The following is a 23083-nucleotide window of genomic DNA, read 5'->3' on the forward strand; positions in this document are numbered from 1 at the left end:
CAAAGTGTCTGGCCTACACCCTCGAACATTCTGTTCACAGATATCGACATAGGCGAGTATATGTAGGTGAGTACATGCCTCATAAATCGCAACACAAATGGGAAAGCAAATTACGTTGACGCGTGGTGGTGCTGTGGTGTGAGGGGTGTGCTGGGGGGCTGTGGAGAGGGGGTGATCAACCACTAGTGTTCCTGGGGTGTGGAAGGGGTGCAGGAATGTATGGGGGGTGGAGGGGGGGTTAATGGGGGTTAGTAAGGGAGGAAATAGATGACTTTCGGGATGAGATTTGAATGCGTTGCAGCCTCGTCACTCACCCGCCAAGATGAACACAACGGGAGACACAACACAACGAAAGATAATCCTCTGACGAAGCAACAGCAGGAGAGGAAGGAAGAGAAGGCGAAGAAGAACCACAACGAGACTAAGACTGTGGCGGAGGGTAGAGGTGAGGCGGCCGGCCACATTTGACAGTCCGGCGCTCTTCATCACCGGAGAGTAATTACGCTGAATCTCCTTCTTTTGTTTCTTTCTTTCAGCGCGGTGCTCAGGCCACTGTAGCGGAGGGAAGAGAGCGCCTTCCTCTCCTGTTTTATATCCACTTATATCAGTGTAATCCGTGTCTCCAGTTCCCGGCTTGTTCCTCAGCCAATCGCTTTCTCCTCCTCACCCTCTCATAATCCACTTTCCATCCTCATAATCCACTTGCTTCCCTCCCTCATAATCAACTTCCCTGCCTCATCCCTCCTCCCTCTCTACGGAGCTCTGCACTTCTCCATAACCAAAAGGGAAACTCAATTGGCCAAAGAGGGAGAGAGAGAGCTGACGAATTCCTCAACACTTTTCTTCGCTGAAAATTGTCTCTAGGGGGGAGGTGGGGGGGGGGGGGGGAGGTGGGGGGGAGGTGGGGGGAGGGGGGGAGAGGACGGGGGAGGGGGGGGGAGTAATATAGATGAGTCCAAAAATAGAGAATAATTTATTTTAAATGCAGAGGAAGATGTGAAGTGAGTGCTTGGGTCAGGCTTAAGTGTTCTTTGGGGGTGTTGAACTGGTCCTCGATGGTCATTGGGGCTGAGTGTGTGTGGGGGGGGCTGAGTGTGTGTGTGCTGAGTGTGTTTGTGGGGGGGGCTGAGTGTGTGTGTGCTGAGTGTGTGTGTGGGGGGGGCTGAGTGTGTGTGTGCTGAGTGTGTTTGTGGGGGGGGCTGAGTATGTGTAGATGCTGAATGTGTGTGTGGGTGCTGAGTGTGTGTGTGTGTGTGTGGGTGCTACAGGAAACTCAAAGAATCAGCCGCTAACATCAGCACCTAACATCAGCAGCTAACATCAGCAGCTAACATCAGCCGCTAACATCAGCCGCTAACATCAGCAGCTAACACAAGTATTATAAACGAGGCAGCACAACGAATCCTAATGAGACAAAAATTTGACAAAATGAGACGAATAAAGAGGAAATAAAGAGGAAGATAGAACAACATAGTGAAAAAAGGAGGTGGGAAGGGGAGAGAGAGAGAGAGAGAGAGAGAGAGAGAGAGAGAGAGAGAGAGAGAGAGAGAGAGAGAGAGAGAGAGAGAGAGAGAGAGAGAGAGAGAGAGAGAGAAAGAGAGAGAGAGAGAGAGAGAGAGAGAGAGAGAGAGAGAGAGAGAGAGAGAGAGAGAGAGAGAGAGAGAGAGAGAGAGAGAGAGAGAGAGAGAGAGAGAGAGAAGAGAAGAACATCAGGCAGGAGTCCTCGTCGCCTCCAAGAAACCTCACTAACAAGCATAAAGAAATGACAAGAAGTAGCCAAGAGACCAACAGACTATGACTATCACTAGTGCTCTCACAGAGAGGCAGTAATCTTGTACTTCACCTTCTTAATATTCTCCGTCAGTTAAACCTAACAGCCTCTCAACAACCGTCTGCCAACATTAACTTTCATGACCCTTCCACACACACACACACTTCCCCATCACCATCACACCCGTCCCTCCTCTCCCACATCACCATCACCATCACTCCCTCTCTCCCACTCACCCATTTCCGTCCCAGGTGAGTCGTGAGTGGGTGGGACGGTGGAACTACCGGGTCAGGTGAGGCTAGCAATGGTTCTAAGTTCCATGTCAAATGCATTGAAATTGAAATAAGTTTATTGAGGTAAAATACACACAAAGGGTTGAGGTGTGTTCATCAACGAGACAAGCTCGTGAATATAGATGTGTGCCTCGCTTAACCACTTGGGATGGACGGTAGAGCGACGGTCTCGCTTCATGCAGGTCGGCGTTCAATCCCCGACCGTCCAAGAGGTTGGGCACCATTCCACACCTCTATCCTATATGGTCATACCCCCTTCCAAGTGCTATATAGTCGTACCTGGAAAGGTTTTGTGAGGTCTTCTACTCCCTAAGCCCGGTCCGGGGCCCAGGCTTGATTGGTGATAGCTTGATCCAACAGACTGGTGGGTGGAGCGGCCCGCAGGCTCACGCATCCATTACAACCCAGTTGGTCCGGCACTTCTTGCAGGAAACTGTCTAGTATTTTCTTGAAGTTCACTTTTGTTCCAGCAATATTTCTTAGGTTTGCTGGGAGGATATTGAACAGCCGTGAACCTCTGATATTCATTTCAGAGGTTCACGGCTCTATATATATATGTATGTATGTATATATATATATATATATATATATATATATATATATATATATATATATATATATATATATATATATATATATATATATATATATATATATATCACCTTAATACTATACATACTAGGCTCTTGGACGTGAACATACTAGGCTCTTGGACGTGAACATACTAGGCTCTTGGACGTGAGTATACCCTCAACACTCACAACATTAATGGAGTATACACAGCAAGAGCCTGTGGATGTAACACCGTGACCCCGCGTCCTTCACACTAACCTCCCGGTAATGAGCGGTATTCAAGATTAAGGCAGCGTCTGGGATCATCCAGGACGTAAGTTCGAACCCTCATCACGGCCCTTGTGGACAGTATTCAAACCACGACTCTGTGATTCTCTCGGCACCGTGTCTGACTTCTTGCTCCTTAATTGCCAGATTTAATGATGGCCTACAGGGGTTATTTTCGTGCCTCCTCCCACTTAGCAGCTCTCTATATATGGGACTTACCTCTCACGGCATTACGGGCTCACCATAGACTGTGCTACATGGACACTTCGTTCTGAGTAGCTAAATCTTAAACAACATCTCAACAGCCACGACATGTGGGGGTCAAATCAGGACCTCTGGGGCCAGATTCACCAAGCAGTTACGCAAGTACTTACGAACGTGTACATCTTTCCTCAATCTTTGACGGCTTTGGTTATATTTGTTATATAGTTAATGAGCTCCGAAGCACCAGGAGGCTGTTTATAACAATAACAACAGTTGATTGGCAAGTTTTCATACTTGTAAATTGTTTAATATATGTAACCAAAGGCGTCAACGGTTGAGGAAAGATGTACACGTTCGTAAGTACTTGCGTAACTGCTTCGTGAATCTGGCCCCTGGTCTCCACTCCACAATGGTCCCTCGTTTGACACCACTCGAACCCTCGAACCTCAACGCAACATATATGGTGCCTTCCTCGCTCAAAGTACTCACTTGTGAAGCTTAAGAACAGCACTCTAACACTTAGGAACCCATCCTATTTAGATAGTACTTTTTGTAACTATGTGCACAACAGTACAAATACTGACATACTAAGCAATTAGATAGTAGAACTTTATACTATTCAGCTTTTTAGAGTCTGAAAAAATAAAGCTGAAACAAAATGGTGTGGGCCAATAGGCCTTCAGCAGTTTCCATTACGTTTTAATAATATTATAAGTGTAGTAGTTGTATTAATTTTGTTGAAAAATTAACACTTTTGCTTCAACTTTGATTGTGATGTGAATTGTGGTTATTGTGTTGTGAATTGTGGTGATTGTGATGTGAATTGTGGTGATTGTGATGTGAATTGTGGTGATTGTGTTGTGAATTGTGGTGATTGTGATGTGAATTGTGGTGATTGTGTTGTGAATTGTGGTGATTGTGTTGTGAATTGTGGTGATTGTGTTGTGAATTGTGGTGATTGTGCTGTGAATTGTGGTGATTGTGCTGTGAATTGTGGTGATTGTGATGTGAATTGTGGTGATTGTGATGTGAATTGTGGTGATTGTGATGTGAATTGTGGTGATTGTGATGTGAATTGTGGTGATTGTGATGTGAATTGTGGTGATTGTGATGTGAATTGTGGTGATTGTGTTGTGAATTGTGGTGATTGTGTTGTGAATTGTGGTGATTGTGCTGTGAATTGTGGTGATTGTGTTGTGAATTGTGGTGATTGTGTTGTGAATTGTGGTGATTGTGCTGTGAATTGTGGTGATTGTGCTGTGAATTGTGGTGATTGTGATGTGAATTGTGGTGATTGTGATGTGAATTGTGGTGATTGTGCTGTGAATTGTGGTGATTGTGTTGTGAATTGTGGTGATTGTGATGTGAATTGTGGTGATTGTGATGTGAATTGTGGTGATTGTGATGTGAATTGTGGTGATTGTGATGTGAATTGTGGTGATTGTGTTACCTCACTGATATGGAGTGTTGAGTGTGTGACGAGTGATCTTACTCATGTAGTCACTTGTGTGATTAAATTAGATTTGATTCCCTTGTGTTTTCACTTTTATAAGATTGGTAATTACAGTAATTACATAGTAATTAGTTTGTCTGTGAATAATATATCCAGCTGGGAGTAGCAGAGAGTGAAGTAATTATTCTAATTATTCTAGAATAAATTTAATTTGGATTTATTATTTTTGTAGTATTTTTATTAATACAGGTTTGATATTATTAAACATTTATTTAACTGGTATTCAGTGAGAATTTACTTATAAATTATTCATTTATTTGTCGCTTATTATTGTATTGTTTAGTTTTTATTCATTTATTCGTTTCATTATAAATTAGTTTGACCTAGCAGTAAATAGGTACCTGGGTGTTAGTCAGCTGTCACGGGCTGCTTCCTGGGGGTGAAGGCCTGGTCGAGGACCGGGCCGCGGGGACACTAAAAAAGCCCCGAAATCATCTTAAGATAACCTTAAGATAACCTGACCTTTAAGTTATAAGATTTTTTTTCTTTCTACCCCTTCACCTGTTCTCACAAGGAATAACAGAAATAGGTGACACAGCTGGAAACAGGAGAATGGGGGGAAAGAGCGCTGGATAAAGTAGAATGATGGGAGACAGATGGAAAAGTAGGATAACAGGACAGGGTGAAAATCAACAAAATGACGCCAACACAGTTGGAAACAGCAGAGAGAGAGAGGAACATAGAGACACAAGCAAGTCAATGGATATTACAAAAAAGAAACCTGGTGAATGTAAGATTCGTATATCAATTGAACAGCGTGAACGAAGCTGTTGAAGTTTGTTCAAAATACAGATATAAGTAATATCGTGTGAAGAGAGTCGTCCCGTTAAACTACTGTGGGAGAGTAGTTCCTAAAGGAAAGGCTTCACGCACACACACACACACACACACACACACACACACACACACACACACACACACACACACACACACACACACAGGCGGGACCAAAGAGCCAAAGCTCAACCCCCGCAAGCACAAATAGGTGAGTACACACACACACACACACACACACACACACACACACACACACACACACACACACACACACACACACACAGTTTATAATAACCAGTAAAGCACCGGACACAAGCATCAAAACATATAACTCTTAAGGTCGACACAATAGTTTTGTCCAGGCCGGATGGACGACCATACCTGCACACACGTCAGCGACTCGTGATGGGGGCAAAAAGAGCCACACTACCTCATACTGAACAAGACATGAACCACACTACCTCACACTGAACAAGACATGAGCCACACTACCTCACACTGAACAAGACATGAACCACACTACCTCACACTGAACAAGACATGAGCCACACTACCTCACACTGAACAAGACATGAACCACACTACCTCACACTGAACAAGACATGAGCCACACTACCTCACACTGAACAAGTCACGAGCCACACTACCTCACACTGAACAAGACATGAACCACACTACCTCACACTGAACAAGACATGAGCCACACTACCTCACACTGAACAAGACATGAACCACACTACCTCACACTGAACAAGACATGAGCCACACTACCTCACACTGAACAAGACATGAACCACACTACCTCACACTGAACAAGACATGAGCCACACTACCTCATACTGAACAAGACATGAGCCACACTACCTCACACTGAACAAGACATGAGCCACACTACCTCACTCTGAACAAGACATGAGCCACACTACCTCACACTGAACAAGACATGAGCCACACTACCTCACACTGAACACGACATGAGCCACACTACCTCACACTGAACAAGATATGAACCACACTACCTCACACTGAACAAGACATGAGCCACACTACCTCACACTGAACAAGACATGAGCCAAACTACCTCACACTGAACAAGACATGAGCCACACTACCTCACACTGAACAAGACATGAGCCACACTACCTCATACTGAACAAGACATGAACCACACTACCTCACACTGAACAAGGCATGAACCACACTACCTCACACTGAACAAAGCAAGACCCACGTCTCCAAAAAAAGAGGGTCTTTCTTTTTAAGAGGGTCTTCAATAAAACAAAAGAGACCCCACTAAGAATACGAGGCAGCAGGACTGCTACGCCACCTCTCACAGAAGACATTCACCAACTCGTGAAATTGAAAACAGGCGATAAGAGGGCATTAAGCCAATTGATCCGGTGCCAGGCGGACTTGAAGAGGCACACGTCCGTCTTCATTGTTGTGAAGGATGTGTTCGAGGCCTTGGTACGTGTGGTGTGTTCCCATACTTTTCCCATTCCCATACTATTTTAGCAGTAAAATAGGTACCTGGGTGTTAGTCAGCTGTCACGGGCTGCTTCCTGGGGGTGGAGGCCTTGGTCGAGGACCGGGCCGCGGGGACACTAAAAAAAAAAGCCCCGAAATCATCTCAAGATAACCTCAAGATATACTCTGTACGTGTACTAGTGGGCTCGGGCCATCAGAGGCCCGAGACTGTTCAATACGCTTCCACTACACATAAGAGGCATAACTGGCCGACCCCTCACAGCGTTCAAGAGAGAACTCGATAAGCACTCCAAAGGATACCTGATCAACCAGGCTATGATTCATACGTCAGGTTGTGAGCAGCCGCGTCCAACAGCCTGGCTGACCAGTCCAGCAACCAGGAGGCCTGGTCGACGACCGGGCCGCGGGGACGCTAAGCCCCGGAAACACCTCAAGGTAACCTCAAGGTAACTTCCCGCTCAACCAACCACTAAGCACATACGGCCAACATCATTATATAATAATCAATCTTAGATCCCATACCATTTTATGAAGCTTTAATCTCTAATCCGTCTGTGACTTATTTCACACGTCAAGTTAAGCCTTTCCATGAGTTCAGTTTTTCCTCAAAGTCACCAGGCAGCCATTGTTCTCAGGCACTAATTTCTTTTCCTTACTTCAGATAGATCTAGTCAATGCTTACTACCTCATTAAGAATTCGGCTCTTCATAGCATCGGAAATCTAAAGTCTTGTAAGATCTCACAGACCATTCAGGGCATCTTCACAATATTCCACCTTTGAGTTGATCTCTATATTCGTTTGAAGTATTCAAATTGTTCTTTCTTACTGTTAGTTTGCGTCCTCTGTTCTCCTTTAGTGTTTGCAAATGATTCTTGCAATCGTGTTAGCTTCTAGTTGTTTTCTGTGTTCATTTCTCCAAGTTAATGTTCTTTGTCATCTTCCCACAGTTTCTCATTCTCTGTCTTCATCTCCCAGATTTATGCCAGCATCTTGTAGCTTCTAATTATCATTCAGTCTAGATTTTCGTATAATTATCATGTTCCAACCTCTAGTTCTTTCTCCTCTAGACTCCAGATAGAACCTGAGGCTCCCAGTTCCTTAACATCGTTCCAGTTCAATTTTCCAGAGTCCTCCCTCAACACTACAAATACTTCCAGGTCTCTCCTAGCCCCCTCTTCATTTCCAAGACAACAGGGAACTCGCTTTCCTGGAACCAAAACCAATAAGTCTTCCAGTCTTTCCTGAGTAAGATAAAATCTCTCCCAGAGGACCTTCGCGAGGTGCCTCTGTGCTATAATAGATCGAATGCCACGCCTTCTCTTGCCGTGTCCCGTGTCTAGACCGTGTCAGGACGTGTCTCGACCGTGTCAGGACGTGTCCCTCTGCATCCCAGAGCCTCGTCAGAATGTGGTTGTCTGTACTCACCCGGGGTTGAGCTCTGGCTCTTTGGTCCCGCCTCTCAACTGTCAATCAACTGGTGTACAGATTCCTGAGCCTACTGGACTCTTATCATATCTACATTTGAAGCTATGTATGGAGTCAGCCTCCACCACATCACTGCCTAATTCAAGTTCAAGTTTGTTTATTGAGACAAGAAAGAAATACATCTCAGAGGGATAGAGTAGCTTAGGTTATTTCTACCCCCCTCCCCCTCACTGCCTAATGCATTTCATCTGTTAATTACTCTGACACTGAAAAAGTTCTTTCTAACGTCCCTGTGGCTCATTTGGGAACTCAACCTGTGTCCCCTTGTTCGCGTACCACCCGTGTGTCCTCTGTATTCTTGTTCGTGTTGTAGGTGATGGTTTGTTGTCGTTATGCTGCGACTGTTATCGTGTTCAGATTGTGGTTGTGCTCGTATTGTTGTGGTGTTGGGATTGTTGTCGTGCTGTAATTGTTGTCGTGGGACTGTGCTGGGACGTTGTTGTTTAAGATTCGCTACTCAGAACAATAAGTTCCAGTAGCACGGGCTATGGTGAGCCCGTATGTGCTGGCACTGTCGTTGTGTTTATGCATGCCACACCTTACTTCATCTCACTCTCGGTTACATATTCAGCAGCTTCATGTACATTGTATTACGGGCTATTCATGCCCGTGCCACCTCTTGGGTGGCTTAATCTTCATCAATCAATCAACTGCCTTTGAAAATATTGACAGTATCAACGAAGCACGTCTCTGGGCGTCGGGCCGTAATAAGACTTTTAAAAAATGAACTTTGGAGAACTTAAGCTTTTCAACTTCCTCGTCAAATGAAGAACTAAGAAACATAGTGAAACTTCGCATTTTCATTGGTCAAACCCTTCCTATCAATAACGTGATCTACATAATATATGTATATATATACACACATATATTACCTGTCTCATAAACAAAACAAAAAATTTGCATTTCAAAAAAAATCGAGCAGTAAAAAGCGTGTTTATATATATTCTTTAATACTGTTTGTTCGTGTAATTTAGAATTCATTCACACACAATAGTGGTATAAATGCATAAATATATATATATATATATATCTGTTAGTCCCGTGTTCAAAATTATTACAGTGAAAAAATAATAATAATTTAGAGGCAAGCATTGAATAGTAATTGACATTTTAATATGCAGATCCCGAACGTGAGTACCGTAATGGCGCCGAATTACGCCCTTGACTCTATCAGAGCCTGAGCTCTATTAAATCATATTGTCCCAGGTAATGAGTCCGGACGGTGAGTGAGGGAGTGAGTGAGGGGGTGAGTGAGAGAGTGAGTGAGGGGTGAATAGAGGTAATTAAGAGCGGAGCAGAATGATCTGTAGGCTATCTGTAGACTAGCTTTTTATTATCATTTCTTGAAAACATAAAAATGTTCCTCTCTCTCTCGTCTATATAATCACAGACCTAATTGAAAGTCTGAAAATATATCCAGAAGTTTCAAGTTTTCAATATCCCCAAGGAGGGGGCAAGGCAGGGGGGGGGAAGGGGGGGGAGAGGGGGGAGGAGGAGGAGGTCAGTGCTTGTGAGATAAATATCTGAACCTTGTAGAGCGGCCAGGGAGATGCCTCACCTTAATGGTCGCTCTAAGTCGCCTGTCTGAGGTTGGAGGACTGGCAGGTGGAGGGGACAGTGTAGGTGGGGGTGTATATGGGGGTGTAGGTGGGGGTGTAGGTGGGGGTGTAGGTGGGGGTGTAGGTGGGACAGGAGCGCAGGGCTGAATGAAGAAGTAATGGTGGGGATGGAGGTGATGGGGCAGTTGCAGACAGGGATGGGGACAGGTGGAAAGGGAGGAGGGGAAGTTATGAGAGTGGTGGAAGAGAAGGGGATTAAATGAAGAGGCATGGGAAGGGGAGAGGAATGGGTTGGGGGGGGGGAGGTGGTGTGGGCCTTTCCTGTGTTAGTGATTTAGGAGCCACAACCACACCTTCTCCACTCACAATCGGGGGATCCAGGGTTCGATCCCCGAGCGAGACAAGGAGGGCTGGGCACGTTTTCTTTCACCCAATACCGCTGTTCTCCTAGCAGTAAATAGATACCCGGGAGTTGGACCTGGGGAAGCCTTGATACCTGGCCGACAGGTACGGCCGGCATGGCCTGCTCTACCAAAGCACAGGAGGTTGGCATGCAAGACACAGCGAGGTTAATGGCATTATTAAGAGGAGCCTTACCACAGAAGTTGTCCAGCAGAGAGAGAACCACGATACCTAATGCCCCGCAACTCTGATGAGCCTGTCGGTCGCCCAGACGGGATCACGGTGAACCCCTAGAAGTAGACGGTATGGGACTACACTTGTGTTTCAACTTCAGCCAACACCTAAGTTGACTTCAATGTTGCACATCCAGGCGGTGCTGCCAATCACCGGGAAGCAGCCAAGTCTCGTAAATACAGAGTTCTTGATCGTCACTACAATTTTGTCCCCATTGCCTCGGAGACACTTGGTGCCTGCGGTAAAAGTACTGCTAGTTTGTTTAAAGGAGCTGGGTTCTAAACTAATTTAAACAACTAGAGACCCTAGAGCCGCCAGTTTCCTCTTTCAGCGCCTTAGTGTGGCGACACAGAGAGGAAATGCATCCTGCATCCACGGTTCCTGTCCGCCATTGTGGTAGGAGAACACAATATGCAAGTGTACGCATGTGCCCCACTAAACTCCCCGGATGCAACATATCGTCTTCTTCGAGGTCGAGGGTCCCTACAAACGCAACCAGAGGTGGTACCTCTTATATATATATATATATATATATATATATATATATATATATATATATATATATATATATATATACAACTTTAGAACACTTTCCCACCAGGAGACTCGAACCCTAGCCAGCACAGAAGCCTTCCAGCAACTGGCATAACAGGTACGCCTTAACCCTCTGCACCACCGCTCAGACCCTTAAAAGAGATGGTAATTTCGGAGTATTTAAATCCCCCAAAGATCAACACCTCCCAAGAGCACCAGAGCAAGTGAGGGGTCATTTAGACGTTAATTTCATCAAGTCCCTGTTAATATGGGAAGACACAGTGTCTCTGCTTAAGGCACAACTCTCCTAAACACGAGAGTTAAGTATACAACTTTAGAACACTTTCCCACCAGGAGACTCGAACCCTAGCCAGCACAGAAGCCTTCCAGCAACTGGCATAACAGGTACGCCTTAACCCTCTGCACCACCGCTCAGACCCTTAAAAGAGATGGTAATTTCGGAGTATTTAAATCCCCCAAAGATCAACACCTCCCAAGAGCACCAGAGCAAGTGAGGGGTCATTTAGACGTTAATTTCATCAAGTCCCTGTTAATATGGGAAGACACAGTGTCTCTGCTTAAGGCACAACTCTCCTAAACACGAGAGTTAAGTATACAACTTTAGAACACTTTCCCACCAGGAGACTCGAACCCTAGCCAGCACAGAAGCCTTCCAGCAACTGGCATAACAGGTACGCCTTAACCCTCTGCACCACCGCTCAGACCCTTAAAAGAGATGGTAATTTCGGAGTATTTAAATCCCCCAAAGATCAAGGTGGGAAAGTGTTCTAAAGTTGTATACTTAACTCTCGTGTTTAGGAGAGTTGTGCCTTAAGCAGAGACACTGTGTCTTCCCATATTAACAGGGACTTGATGAAATTAACGTCTAAATGACCCCTCACTTGTTCTGGTGCTCTTGGGAGGTGTTGATCTTTGGGGGATTTAAATACTCCGAAATTACCATCTCTTTTAAGGGTCTGAGCGGTGGTGCAGAGGGTTAAGGCGTACCTGTTATGCCAGTTGCTGGAAGGCTTCTGTGCTGGCTAGGGTTCGAGTCTCCTGGTGGAAAAGTGTTCTAAAGTTGTATACTTAACTCTCGTGTTTAGGAGAGTTGTGCCTTAAGCAGAGACACTGTGTCTTCCCATATTAACAGGGACTTGATGAAATTAACGTCTAAATGACCCCTCACTTGCTCTGGTGCTCTTGGGAGGTGTTGATCTTTGGGGGATTTAAATACTCCGAAATTACCATCTCTTTTAAGGGTCTGAGCGGTGGTGCAGAGGGTTAAGGCGTACCTGTTATGCCAGTTGCTGGAAGGCTTCTGTGCTGGCTAGGGTTCGAGTCTCCTGGTGGGAAAGTGTTCTAAAGTTGTATACTTAACTCTCGTGTTTAGGAGAGTTGTGCCTTAAGCAGAGACACTGTGTCTTCCCATATTAACAGGGACTTGATGAAATTAACGTCTAAATGACCCCTCACTTGCTCTGGTGCTCTTGGGAGGTGTTGATCTTTGGGGGATTTAAATACTCCGAAATTACCATCTCTTTTAAGGGTCTGAGCGGTGGTGCAGAGGGTTAAGGCGTACCTGTTATGCCAGTTGCTGGAAGGCTTCTGTGCTGGCTAGGGTTCGAGTCTCCTGGTGGGAAAGTGTTCTAAAGTTGTATACTTAACTCTCGTGTTTAGGAGAGTTGTGCCTTAAGCAGAGACACTGTGTCTTCCCATATTAACAGGGACTTGTTGAAATTAACGTCTAAATGACCCCTCACTTGCTCTGGTGCTCTTGGGAGGTGTTGATCTTTGGGGGATTTAAATACTCCGAAATTACCATCTCTTTTAAGGGTCTGAGCGGTGGTGCAGAGGGTTAAGGCGTACCTGTTATGCCAGTTGCTGGAAGGCTTCTGTGCTGGCTAGGGTTCGAGTCTCCTGGTGGGAAAGTGTTCTAAAGTTGTATACTTAACTCTCGTGTTTAGGAGAGTTGTGCCATATATATATATATATATATATATATATATATATATATATATATATATATATATATATATATATATATATATATATGAGAGAGAGAGAGAGAGAGAGAGAGAGAGAGAGAGAGAGAGAGAGAGAGAGAGAGAGAGAGGGGGGGAGGAGGGAAGGGGGGGTAGGTCCGCAGAGCAAGGTGGAACCAGGAAACCCAACAAACAAGCGTTTCCTGACAGCGGGACTCAAGTGTTCCACCCAGACGAGAAAGTCGTTGATCAGATTTGTAAGTCGCGCCATGTTCCGCACTTCCAATTGTGATGATTGATTTGGGAGGTGCTGGTGAGGTGTCAGTTACCAGCAACAGATGGCGCTCATAAACCATAACTGGTGGACTGGGGTGTGAGCGAGTGTGTGTGTGTGTGTGTGTGTGTGTGTGTGTGTGTGTGTGTGTGTGTGTGTGTGTGTGTGTGTACCGGCCTAGTTGTGCTTGCCTCTCTCAGCATAATTTCTCTTTATCTGACTTAATAGATAAAAAAAAAAATTATTAATTTTATTATTTTCAATATATCGACTTTGATTTAGCGTTTATTGCATTTAATATTTAGTATTAACATAATCTAGTATTAATATAATATAGTCATCACTCATGATGACTATATGAATTTGTAATAAATACAAAATATTAAAACACCAGAATTGTTTTCAGTATTACTTTAATACTTAATATTTGAATTAATATTTCGTATCATACAGAATACCGTTAAAATGAAATGGCACCAAAATAAGCATAAAATATTATTGCATAAATGCTAACACTTAATGATCCCCTTAAACCTTCCTACGATAGTCAGGCCTTGATAACTGGTAGCCTTAAGGTTACCATTTTCTTTGTTGATGTACCAGGGGCTAGATTCACGAAAGCACTTACGCAAGCACTTACGAACGTGTACATCTTTCCTCAATCTTTGACGGCTTTGGTTACATTTATTTAACAGTTTACAAGCATGAAAACTTCCCAATCTACTGTTGTTAAAACGAAGTCATGTTTTCAAAAAAATTCTTGGTTCTTCTACATACTGAGAACACAACAATTGTTCCACATCAATGACTGGCAGAGTGAATATGTTGACCAGACCACACACTAGAAAATGAAGGGACGACGATTTTTTATTGTTGCCGCCGAAGGCGGCTAGTTTATTGTGCACCCCATACTCATCCTGTGAGCGGTAGCGCAAAAGCATTACAGAGGGCACAAAAGATCTTTATCAGACCTCATCTTAGACGACGACGTTTCGGTCCTGGACCATTCTCAAGTCGATTGTCTTTTACTTTTGTACTTTTACTCAAGTACTTTTACCTGAACAATCGACCTGAGAATGGTCCAGGACGGACCGAAACGTCGTCGTCCCTTCACCTTCTAGTGTGTGGTCTGGTCAACATACTTCAGCCCCGTTATTGTGACTCCTCGCCTGCAGAGTGAATATGCTTACATCGGCCACACTGCAAAAACAGGTTGCCAACCGCAATGTGCAACACAAATATGCAATAAGAAAATAACAGGAGTACAATGCAATCTTCCTGCACGTTAGTATGGCCGGGCATACCATAAATTGGAACCCACAGTGTCTGGGATGCTCCCGGACGCAGGTTCGAATCCTCGTCACGGCCCTTGTGGATTTGTTCAATTGGAACCCATGCAGCTAGATGTGTCGCCTCTTAACAATCGTGTCTTATAGAGATATGTAGTTGAAATTGAAATTTAAATAAGTTTATTGAGGTAAAATACACACAAAGGGATGAGGTAGCTCAAGCTATTCTCACCCCGTTCAGTACATCGTGTTAATACATACATCACAAGCAATAAACGTATTACCAAACATTCTGAGAGATATACATATACATTTCCTAACATGTAATCAACCCACATTGCTCATCAGAAGGCTCTGTGTGGGGGTCGGGCTGATTTCTCTTATTTCGACCTTATTCTACTTTCAATCATGTAAGCCCGAAGCGCTGTGCGTATTAGTGACTTTAAGTATTGTATGTACCTGCTCTGAATCCAATCCAATCCAATCCAATCCAATCATTATGTTTGTAACTCATCTTCTGTGTATGCACTTTTAGCTGAATAAAAAAATTGGATTTTGAAATTTGAATTTGTGTACAAAAATTTAGTATGAAATAAATGTAAAAGTATATGAAGGTTGGTAAATGAATCTTCGACTTCAAAATATAGAATCACAATCAATTTTATCACCTGAAATAATTACTTGATAACTTAGAACAATGTAAAAGATACCGGGATAACTTGGAGTAATTGAGGATAATTGTGGATAAAGGAGGATAAGTGGGACATATGAGGATAAATAAGATAGCTGAGGATGATTAAGATAACTAACTGGAATAACTGAGATAAATAGGAATAACGGAAGATAATTAATTTTGAACAAAGAATAACTAGAGACTGTAATTGAATTAACTGCAAGGGATTAATTTATATATTTGAAAATAATCACACACTGACATTTTTACTTAACACAATATCAATTTCTCATTAGCAAATAGCTCTAACAAAAGCCATTGTATCTACTACACACAAAAAAAATCACCGCTCCACTTCACTGAACACAATATCAGCCAGAAGCTTTGACCAGCTTTGACATCACCCAGCTATCATTAATCTTCCTACAAACACAATTTAGCTTAAACTACTGCCTGCTTAAACTACCAATAGACATGGAACATCTTTTAAAATTAGTAATCTAGTCTTAGCCTACAAATAATCCATCATTAACCTAGAATAAGCCTACACATTTATGGAAAATTGCACAATCGCACAATACTTCACTCTAGTTCAGCTCTGACGTTACCAAAATATAAAATTACTGATCTCTCTTTCTCTTTTTCTCTCTCTCTTTCTCTCTTTCTCTCTCTCTCTCTCTCTCTTTCTCTCTTTCTCTCTCTCTCTCTCTCTCTCTCTCTCTCTCTCTCTCTCTCTCTCTCTCTCTCTCTCTCTCTCTCTCTCTCTCTTTATCTCTCGTCTCAGTCATCTGGGCGAGGTTTGAAGTTGATTACTGAAAAAGACTTGAGGTATAGTATATATATATATATATATATATATATATATATATATATATATATATATATATATGTCGTACCTAGTAGCCAGAACGCACTTCTCTGCCTACTATGCAAGGCCCGATTTGCATATTAAGCCAAGTTTTCATGAATTAATTGTTTTTCGACTACCTAACCTACCTAACCTAACCTAACCTAACTTTTTCGGCTACCTAACCTAACCTAACCTATAAGGATAGGTTAGGTTAGGTTAGGTAGGGTTGGTTAGGTTCGGTCATATATCTACGTTAACTTTAACTCCAATAAAAAAAAATCGACCTCATACATAATGAAATGGGTAGCTTTATCATTTCATAAGAAAAAAAATAAAGAAAATATATTAATTCAGGAAAATTTGGCTTATTAAGCAAATCGGGCCTTGCATAGTAGGCCGAGAAGTGCGTTCTGGCTACTAGGTACGACATATATATATATATATATATATATATATATATATATATATATATATATATATATATATATATATATATTTCTTGCATGCATACAATGATTTTGTACAATACAGTGCCATTGATGCTAATACAGAAGTTTGATCAATTTGCCTGTGGTGTATGGCAGCCAGCACTGGAGCGAAGAGGGTTGACCATGGTACCTACTTCCTCTCCAAGTGTATTCTACTGGTCTTATATAGGGATATTCAAGCTCTGATGCCAAGCTAAATTAATCCTAATGAACACCTGGCTTATAACGACCTACAATCTCTAGACAAAACAGCACTGATTAAACATTTTATATTTATTCACAGTTCCTTTGATCAAGACACCAACAATATGCTGACATCAGTAATTTAACTCAAACTTCAAGTCCTGCTGACTCGTACATAGGCGTCCCGATTACTATTTAATTAACTCCAGATGTTCTCTCTCTGTCTTTGTCTCTGTCTGTCTCTCTCTCTCTCTAGCCTCCTAACCCCACGTTTTCTCCCTGTCTAATCTCCCTTTTCTCTCTCTCTACTCCTATAATTTCTACTTCTGAAAATACAACTACTCCTGTGGCGAGTCATATCAGAAACAGACTCATCTTTACTTAGAACTCTCGTAAATATGTTATACTCTTAATAATAAGGAAAATAAAAATATTCAGAGCTGATTAATAGTGTTGTGAGCGGTATTAAAGTGCCAGACCTCATGAATGAGGTCCCCCCATAATGCTTCATTGAACACTTCTTGTGTGAGATCTCAGATCTACTTTAATTCTCAGATATATATGGAGTTATCTGTGATGATGGGTTGTGGTGGTGGTGGTGGTGGTGGTTCGCTGTGATGATGGAGTGTGGTGGTGGTGGTTCTCTGTGATGATGGAGTGTGGTGGTAGTGGTGGTTCTCTGTGATACTGTGTGGTGGTGGTGGTGGTTCTCTGTCATGCTGTGTGGGGGTGATGGTGGTAGTTCACTGTGATGATGGAGTGTGGTGGTGGTGGTTCTCTGTCATGCTGTGTGGGGGTGATGGTGGTAGTTCACTGTGATGATGGAGTGTGGTGGTAGTGGTGGTTCTCTGTGATACTGTGTGGTGGTGGTGGTGGTGGTTCTCTGTGACCCTGGAGTGTGGTTCTGCTAGTTGCTCGATAGTTTAAGATGTGATGAATGGAACTGTGTTATCTTCTAATATCTCAATCCTTGTTTTTATTCATCTCCTTCTTTCCCTTGCATCCTGTGCTTCACCGTGGCTATCCAGAGAGGATTTGCTATCTGTTTCTGGGTTCCCACTCAGAATGGTAGAAGGGGAGGAATTATCAGGGGAAGGCACCAAGCCAATACGACTATATAGCACTTGGAAGGGGTCAGGATAAGGATTTGGGATGGGATGGGAGGGAAGGAATAGTACCCAACCATTTGGACGGTCGGGGATTGAACGCCGACCTGCATGAAGCGATTTTCATTCTCCATTCATATATAAGTAATAATATGTGTAAATATGTATATGTGTAAATACATATAAGCGGATGAAAGATAAAATATATGTGGGATTAGGTGCCGGCCATGTTGTTTTTGAGCAGTTTATGGACCGTGGTCGTGATCATCCGTCAGGAACGTCATTGGTGAAGAGTAATGGAGTTTAAACCTGCTTTTTAGAGAATTAGTTTTGCCAGGTGTGTGTGTGTGTGTGTGTGTGTGTGTGTGTGTGTGTGTGTGTGTGTGTGTGTGTGTGTGTGTATGTGTGTGTGTGTGTGTGTGTGTGTGTGTGTGAGTGTGTGTGTGTATGTGTGTGTGTGTGTGTGTGTGTGTGTGTGTGTGTGTGTGTGTGTGTGTGTGTATGTGTGTGTGTGTGTGTGTGTGTGTGTGTGTGTGTGTGTGTGTGTGTGTGTGTGTGTGTACTCACCTATTTGTGCTTGCGGGGGTTGAGCTTTGGCTCTTTGGCCCTGTGTGTGTGTGTTTGGGGGGAGGGGGATGCGTTTAGGCAGTTGCCTATTACTGTGTGTTTGTTTGTGGCTGTCTGTCTCTCGTTGCTCCTTTTAATTTGATTTTAGTATTTTTATTTCTTTAAATGTATTTATTTTGATTGTCGAATTACTAACTGCTCTATCTTACCGGGTCCTTCTCTTTTCACCCTTCGTCCCCTCTGCCTCTCTCTCTTTCCCCTCTGTTATTCTTCTCTCTCTCTTCCTCTCGTTTCTCACCTCTTTATCTCCCTCCTCGCCTTCCTTCGTCTCCATCTCCCTCCCCTTTTATTTCTCTCCTCTCTACCTTCTTTTCACTCTACCTCCCTCACTTTCACTCATCTTTATCTCACCTCCCTCCCTCTCTCCCTCTCCTGCTCCCTCCCAACATAAATGCAAAATTTGCTCTGCTACGTACCTAAATATAGTGTGTACAGCGCCCTCTGTGTACAGGCTGGTGAGTGTTATGTTGATCTGTGAACATCACCACAGCACAGACGCTCGCTTGACTGGCTGATCTGTGGGAGGTTTCAGCACAGTCAAGGATTGGCTGATCAACTGAGATGGATGCCAGATAACCAATGATTTGTTGATGTTCCGAGCAGGAACGGCGGGCATACCCATGACTGGTTGATTCAGGGAGACGAAGCGGGACAATGCTTCTTATTGGTTCATTCTTGGAAACATAGCACGAGCGTGCTCCTGATTGGTTATTCGCTGTAGCAGACAGTGAACACGGCCCTAACTGCCACAGGCTACACAAGGCCTATTCATCCATGACTCAAATGTCTGATGGGGAAAGTGATACGTCTACTTATCTACTCAGAGTTCTGACAGACTTGAGGGGATCAGGATAGCAGAAGTTTCTCAGCCAAGCCTCCCTGTCCTCCGGATTAGAGCATGCCGCAGGGGAAGCGGCAGGGGCATTTGGCAGGATAATGAGCTTAAATCCTTATGCCACAACTACCACTAATAATGCTACAATGTCAGACAATACAGTTTCTTAATCTTGAAGACCATGCAATTTCCTGAGGTTATCTTGAGGTTATCTTGAGATGATTTCGGAGCCTTTTAGTGTCCCCGCGGCCCGGTCCTCGAACAGGCCTCCACCCCCAGGAAGCAGCCCGTGACAGCTGACTAACACCCAGGTACCTATTTTACTGCTAGGTAACAGGGGCATAGGGTTATAGAAACTCTGCCCATTGTTTCTCGCCGGCGCCCGTGATCAAACCCGAGACCACAGGATCACAAGTCCAGCGTGCTCTCCGCTCGGCCGACGGGCTCCCATAATCTTGAAGCCGACCGGCTCTTCTTAGTCTTGAAGACCATACAATTTCTTTAATCTTCATCACAAATTTTTTCCTCGTCGTCAAATCTTCCCTAAAGAAAAGGAAATTAGTCTCTCTGAGTGTTGTTGTAATGGAGTAATTATCTAATTATTAGTTTAGCTGCCCGTCTCTTTGTTCTATCAAGCTTGGCTTAATTATATTTGTAGTTTGAGGCAACAGCTGTAAAGATAGTTCCAGAAGCTTAGTACTTCTGGAACGGTGCAAGGAGCGCTCAACGGTGGTGGAGGGAGGGCTCAACGGTGGTGGAGGGCTTAATGGTGGTGGAGGGCTCAATGGTGGTGGAGGGCTCAATGGTGGTGGAGGGCTCAATGGTGGTGGAGGGCTCAATGGTGGTGGAGGGCTCAACGGTGGTGGAGGGAGGGCTCAACGGTGGTGGAGGGCTCAATGGTGGTGAAGGGCTCAACGGTGGAGGGAGGGCTCAATGGTGGAGGGAACGGTCAACAGTAAAGAACTCAAAACCCACAGAGAGAGAGAGAGAGAGAGAGAGAGAGAGAGAGAGAGAGAGAGAGAGAGAGAGAGAGAGAGAGAGAGAGAGAGAGAGAGAGAGAGAGAGAGAGAGAGAACACAGCACATTCTTCAACACAGGTGTGTAATACTTAGCCACAGGTGTGGAGGTCGACACCTGTGGGGTCACAGAAGTCAGCCCAATATAACACCTAGACCCAGAAGAACTTATTGGAGTCGCGTTCATTTCGAGACGTGACTGTGTGAACACTTTGAACAGTGGCGCTGAGTGAACTCCTTCCTCTATAATGGTAAGTGAACACCTCGCACTGTGACGGTGAACAAACACCGTGGAGGTTTCAGTTTCTATTTCAATTTCTATTATCAATGTTTCTATTTCTATTCTGTTAATTTCAACCTGCAGGCGTTTTACAAATGTTCAACCCCCCCCCCCTCCCTATCTTCATAAGGTTTCTAAGTCTTCTCTGTACGCGTTCAAGTGAACTAAAGTTCACACGTTAGTGCGGGGAACAATCCTGACCTAACGACTCTAGCTGGGGGTCTAACGAGGGCTGAAGCTGAACAATAATATTAGATGTTTTGCTGCTAAACAAGCCTTCAGGAACAAGTTCAAGTATTTTATTTACCTTTCAGAAGCACGTTTATGTATTGATAATTTGGAGTGAGATTCCTGCTAGTATAGAAGATAACGTAATTATCAGGACAAAGCGCTGTTGTTGTTTTAGATTCAGCTACTTAGAACAAAAGTTTCAAAGTAGCACGGGCTATGGTGAGCCCGTAGTGGACTTCCCTGGCACAGGAGCGGGGCTGTAACTGTTGGACAAAGCGCCAAGTCATTACGACTATATAGCACTTGGAAGGGATGAGGATTTGGGATGGGAAAGGGAAAGGGGCGGAGGGAAGGAAGGGAATGGTACCCAACCACTTGGACGGTCGGGGATTGAACGCCGACCTGCATGAAGGGAGACCGTCACTCTACCGTCCAGCCCAAGTGGTTAATAGCTAGGAGAAGTAATTACCAGTCAAGTTACTGATATATCTAAGCACATAACCAATAATGCTAATTGAAAACAGTGTCAGATTCTGTAACCAGTCTAAGTAAAAACTCTTACCAAGATTTATAACTCGTGATTGCCGTTTTATAACTATGCCAACAAAAGTTATCATTCTTATCAGTTTTAAGAGTCTGGCGGGGTCGATAGTGAGTTAACTCCCGGATAATGTTTCATGTTTGGTGACGCCTTGGCGAAACGCTTCAGCTCCTGATTTGCATAATACCGTGAAAGCTTATATAAAACTTTAATTAACTAGCGTAATGAGTTAGACAATGAGCCCATAACATGCTTCTCGGAAATTATAATTCAGTTTTTTTTTTTTAAAGAGTTAAGTGGCTGTTAAAATTTAAACCTTTTATTTGGTCGATGTTCCAATAATTTCCCGGGTGATTGACGAGGTATATATTATATATTGGTGTTAGATAACATGCTCGACTGTGTTCTCTAGTGTAGCACACGGACCGGACTGACTGTGTTCTCTAGTGTAGCACACGGACCGGACTGACTGTGTTCTCTAGTGTAGCACACGGACCGGGCTGACTGTGTTCTCTAGTGTAGCACACGGACCGGACTGACTGTGTTCTCTAGTGTAGCACACGGACCGGACTGACTGTGTTCTCTAGTGTAGCACACGGACCGGGCTGACTGTGTTCTCTAGTGTAGCACACGGACCGGACTGACTGTGTTCTCTAGTGTAGCACACGGACCGGACTGACTGTGTTCTCTAGTGTAGCACACGGACCGGACTGACTGTGTTCTCTAGTGTAGCACACGGACCAGACTGACTGTGTTCTCTAGTGTAGCACACGGACCGGACTGAATATTTTATGGCAGGATTAATGAATCAAGGCTGATTGAGAATTAATTTTCCGACCAATCATTAATCGTGAAGAAAAAATCGTAAAAATTGCTTGATGAGGCGGAACACTTCTCGTGTTATTGTTATTAAAAATGTTATTAGGATTATTATTATTATTATTACTCTTAGCCATTCATTTCATGTAGTATTTCTTCAATGTAAATATCCCTCTTTATCTGCATTAGTCACTCCCTTCAGGCTGTTTGTCTTAAATGTAAACACAGGCTAAGGGGCAATGGTAAGCAATGGCTGGTTAATACGTTGATGTGTTGATGTATTTTGGAAAAAGAGGAAGTGTTGACTTTGTTGTGCTGGAGGATGGGAAGACGTGTGTGTGTGGCAGAGACATGTGCGTCTTATAGCTTATGTACGTTGATAAATACACACACACACAAGGCGGGACCAAAGAGCCAAAGCTCAACCCCCGCAAGCACAATTAGGTGAGTACACACACACACACACACACACACACACACACACACACACACACACACACACACACACACACACAGGTCACATGTTGGGCGGACTACAGTTAGTTCACAGCATACATGGGACTGTCAGGTCTATGGCCCTGTCAGTTGTAATGACTGTCTGAAGTACTTGAAGTACTACGCTCTCAGATGTGTGTCCTTGTCAGATGTGTAACCTTGTCAGATGTGTAACCTTGTCAGATGTGTAACTAGGCAAATGTATGACTGATGACACAATCTTTGATTGAAAATGGAATTGAAATAAGTTTATTGAGGTATAAATACAGACACAAAGGGATGAAGCAGCT

At 43.7% G+C, this 23083-nt stretch overlaps 2 protein-coding genes across 3 annotated transcripts in view; one reads left to right on the forward strand and one right to left on the reverse strand.

Moving 5' to 3' along the window:
* Window positions 1–2968, reverse strand: part of LOC138360043 (mucin-22-like) — a 5076-nt gene extending 2108 nt beyond the window's left edge. The window contains exons 1-2 of the mRNA XM_069319977.1: window positions 2896–2968; window positions 315–584 (exon numbers count right to left, since the gene is read on the reverse strand). Coding sequence (XP_069176078.1) covers window positions 315–584; window positions 2896–2968 — 343 coding nt within the window. The remainder of the gene's footprint in view (window positions 1–314; window positions 585–2895) is intronic.
* Window positions 1–23083, forward strand: part of LOC123751291 (zwei Ig domain protein zig-8) — a 113994-nt gene that overhangs the window by 29253 nt on the left and 61658 nt on the right. The window lies entirely within an intron of this gene.

Source organism: Procambarus clarkii, chromosome 94, assembly GCF_040958095.1.
Source record: "Procambarus clarkii isolate CNS0578487 chromosome 94, FALCON_Pclarkii_2.0, whole genome shotgun sequence".
In the NCBI taxonomy this organism is placed as follows: Eukaryota; Metazoa; Arthropoda; class Malacostraca; order Decapoda; family Cambaridae; genus Procambarus; species Procambarus clarkii.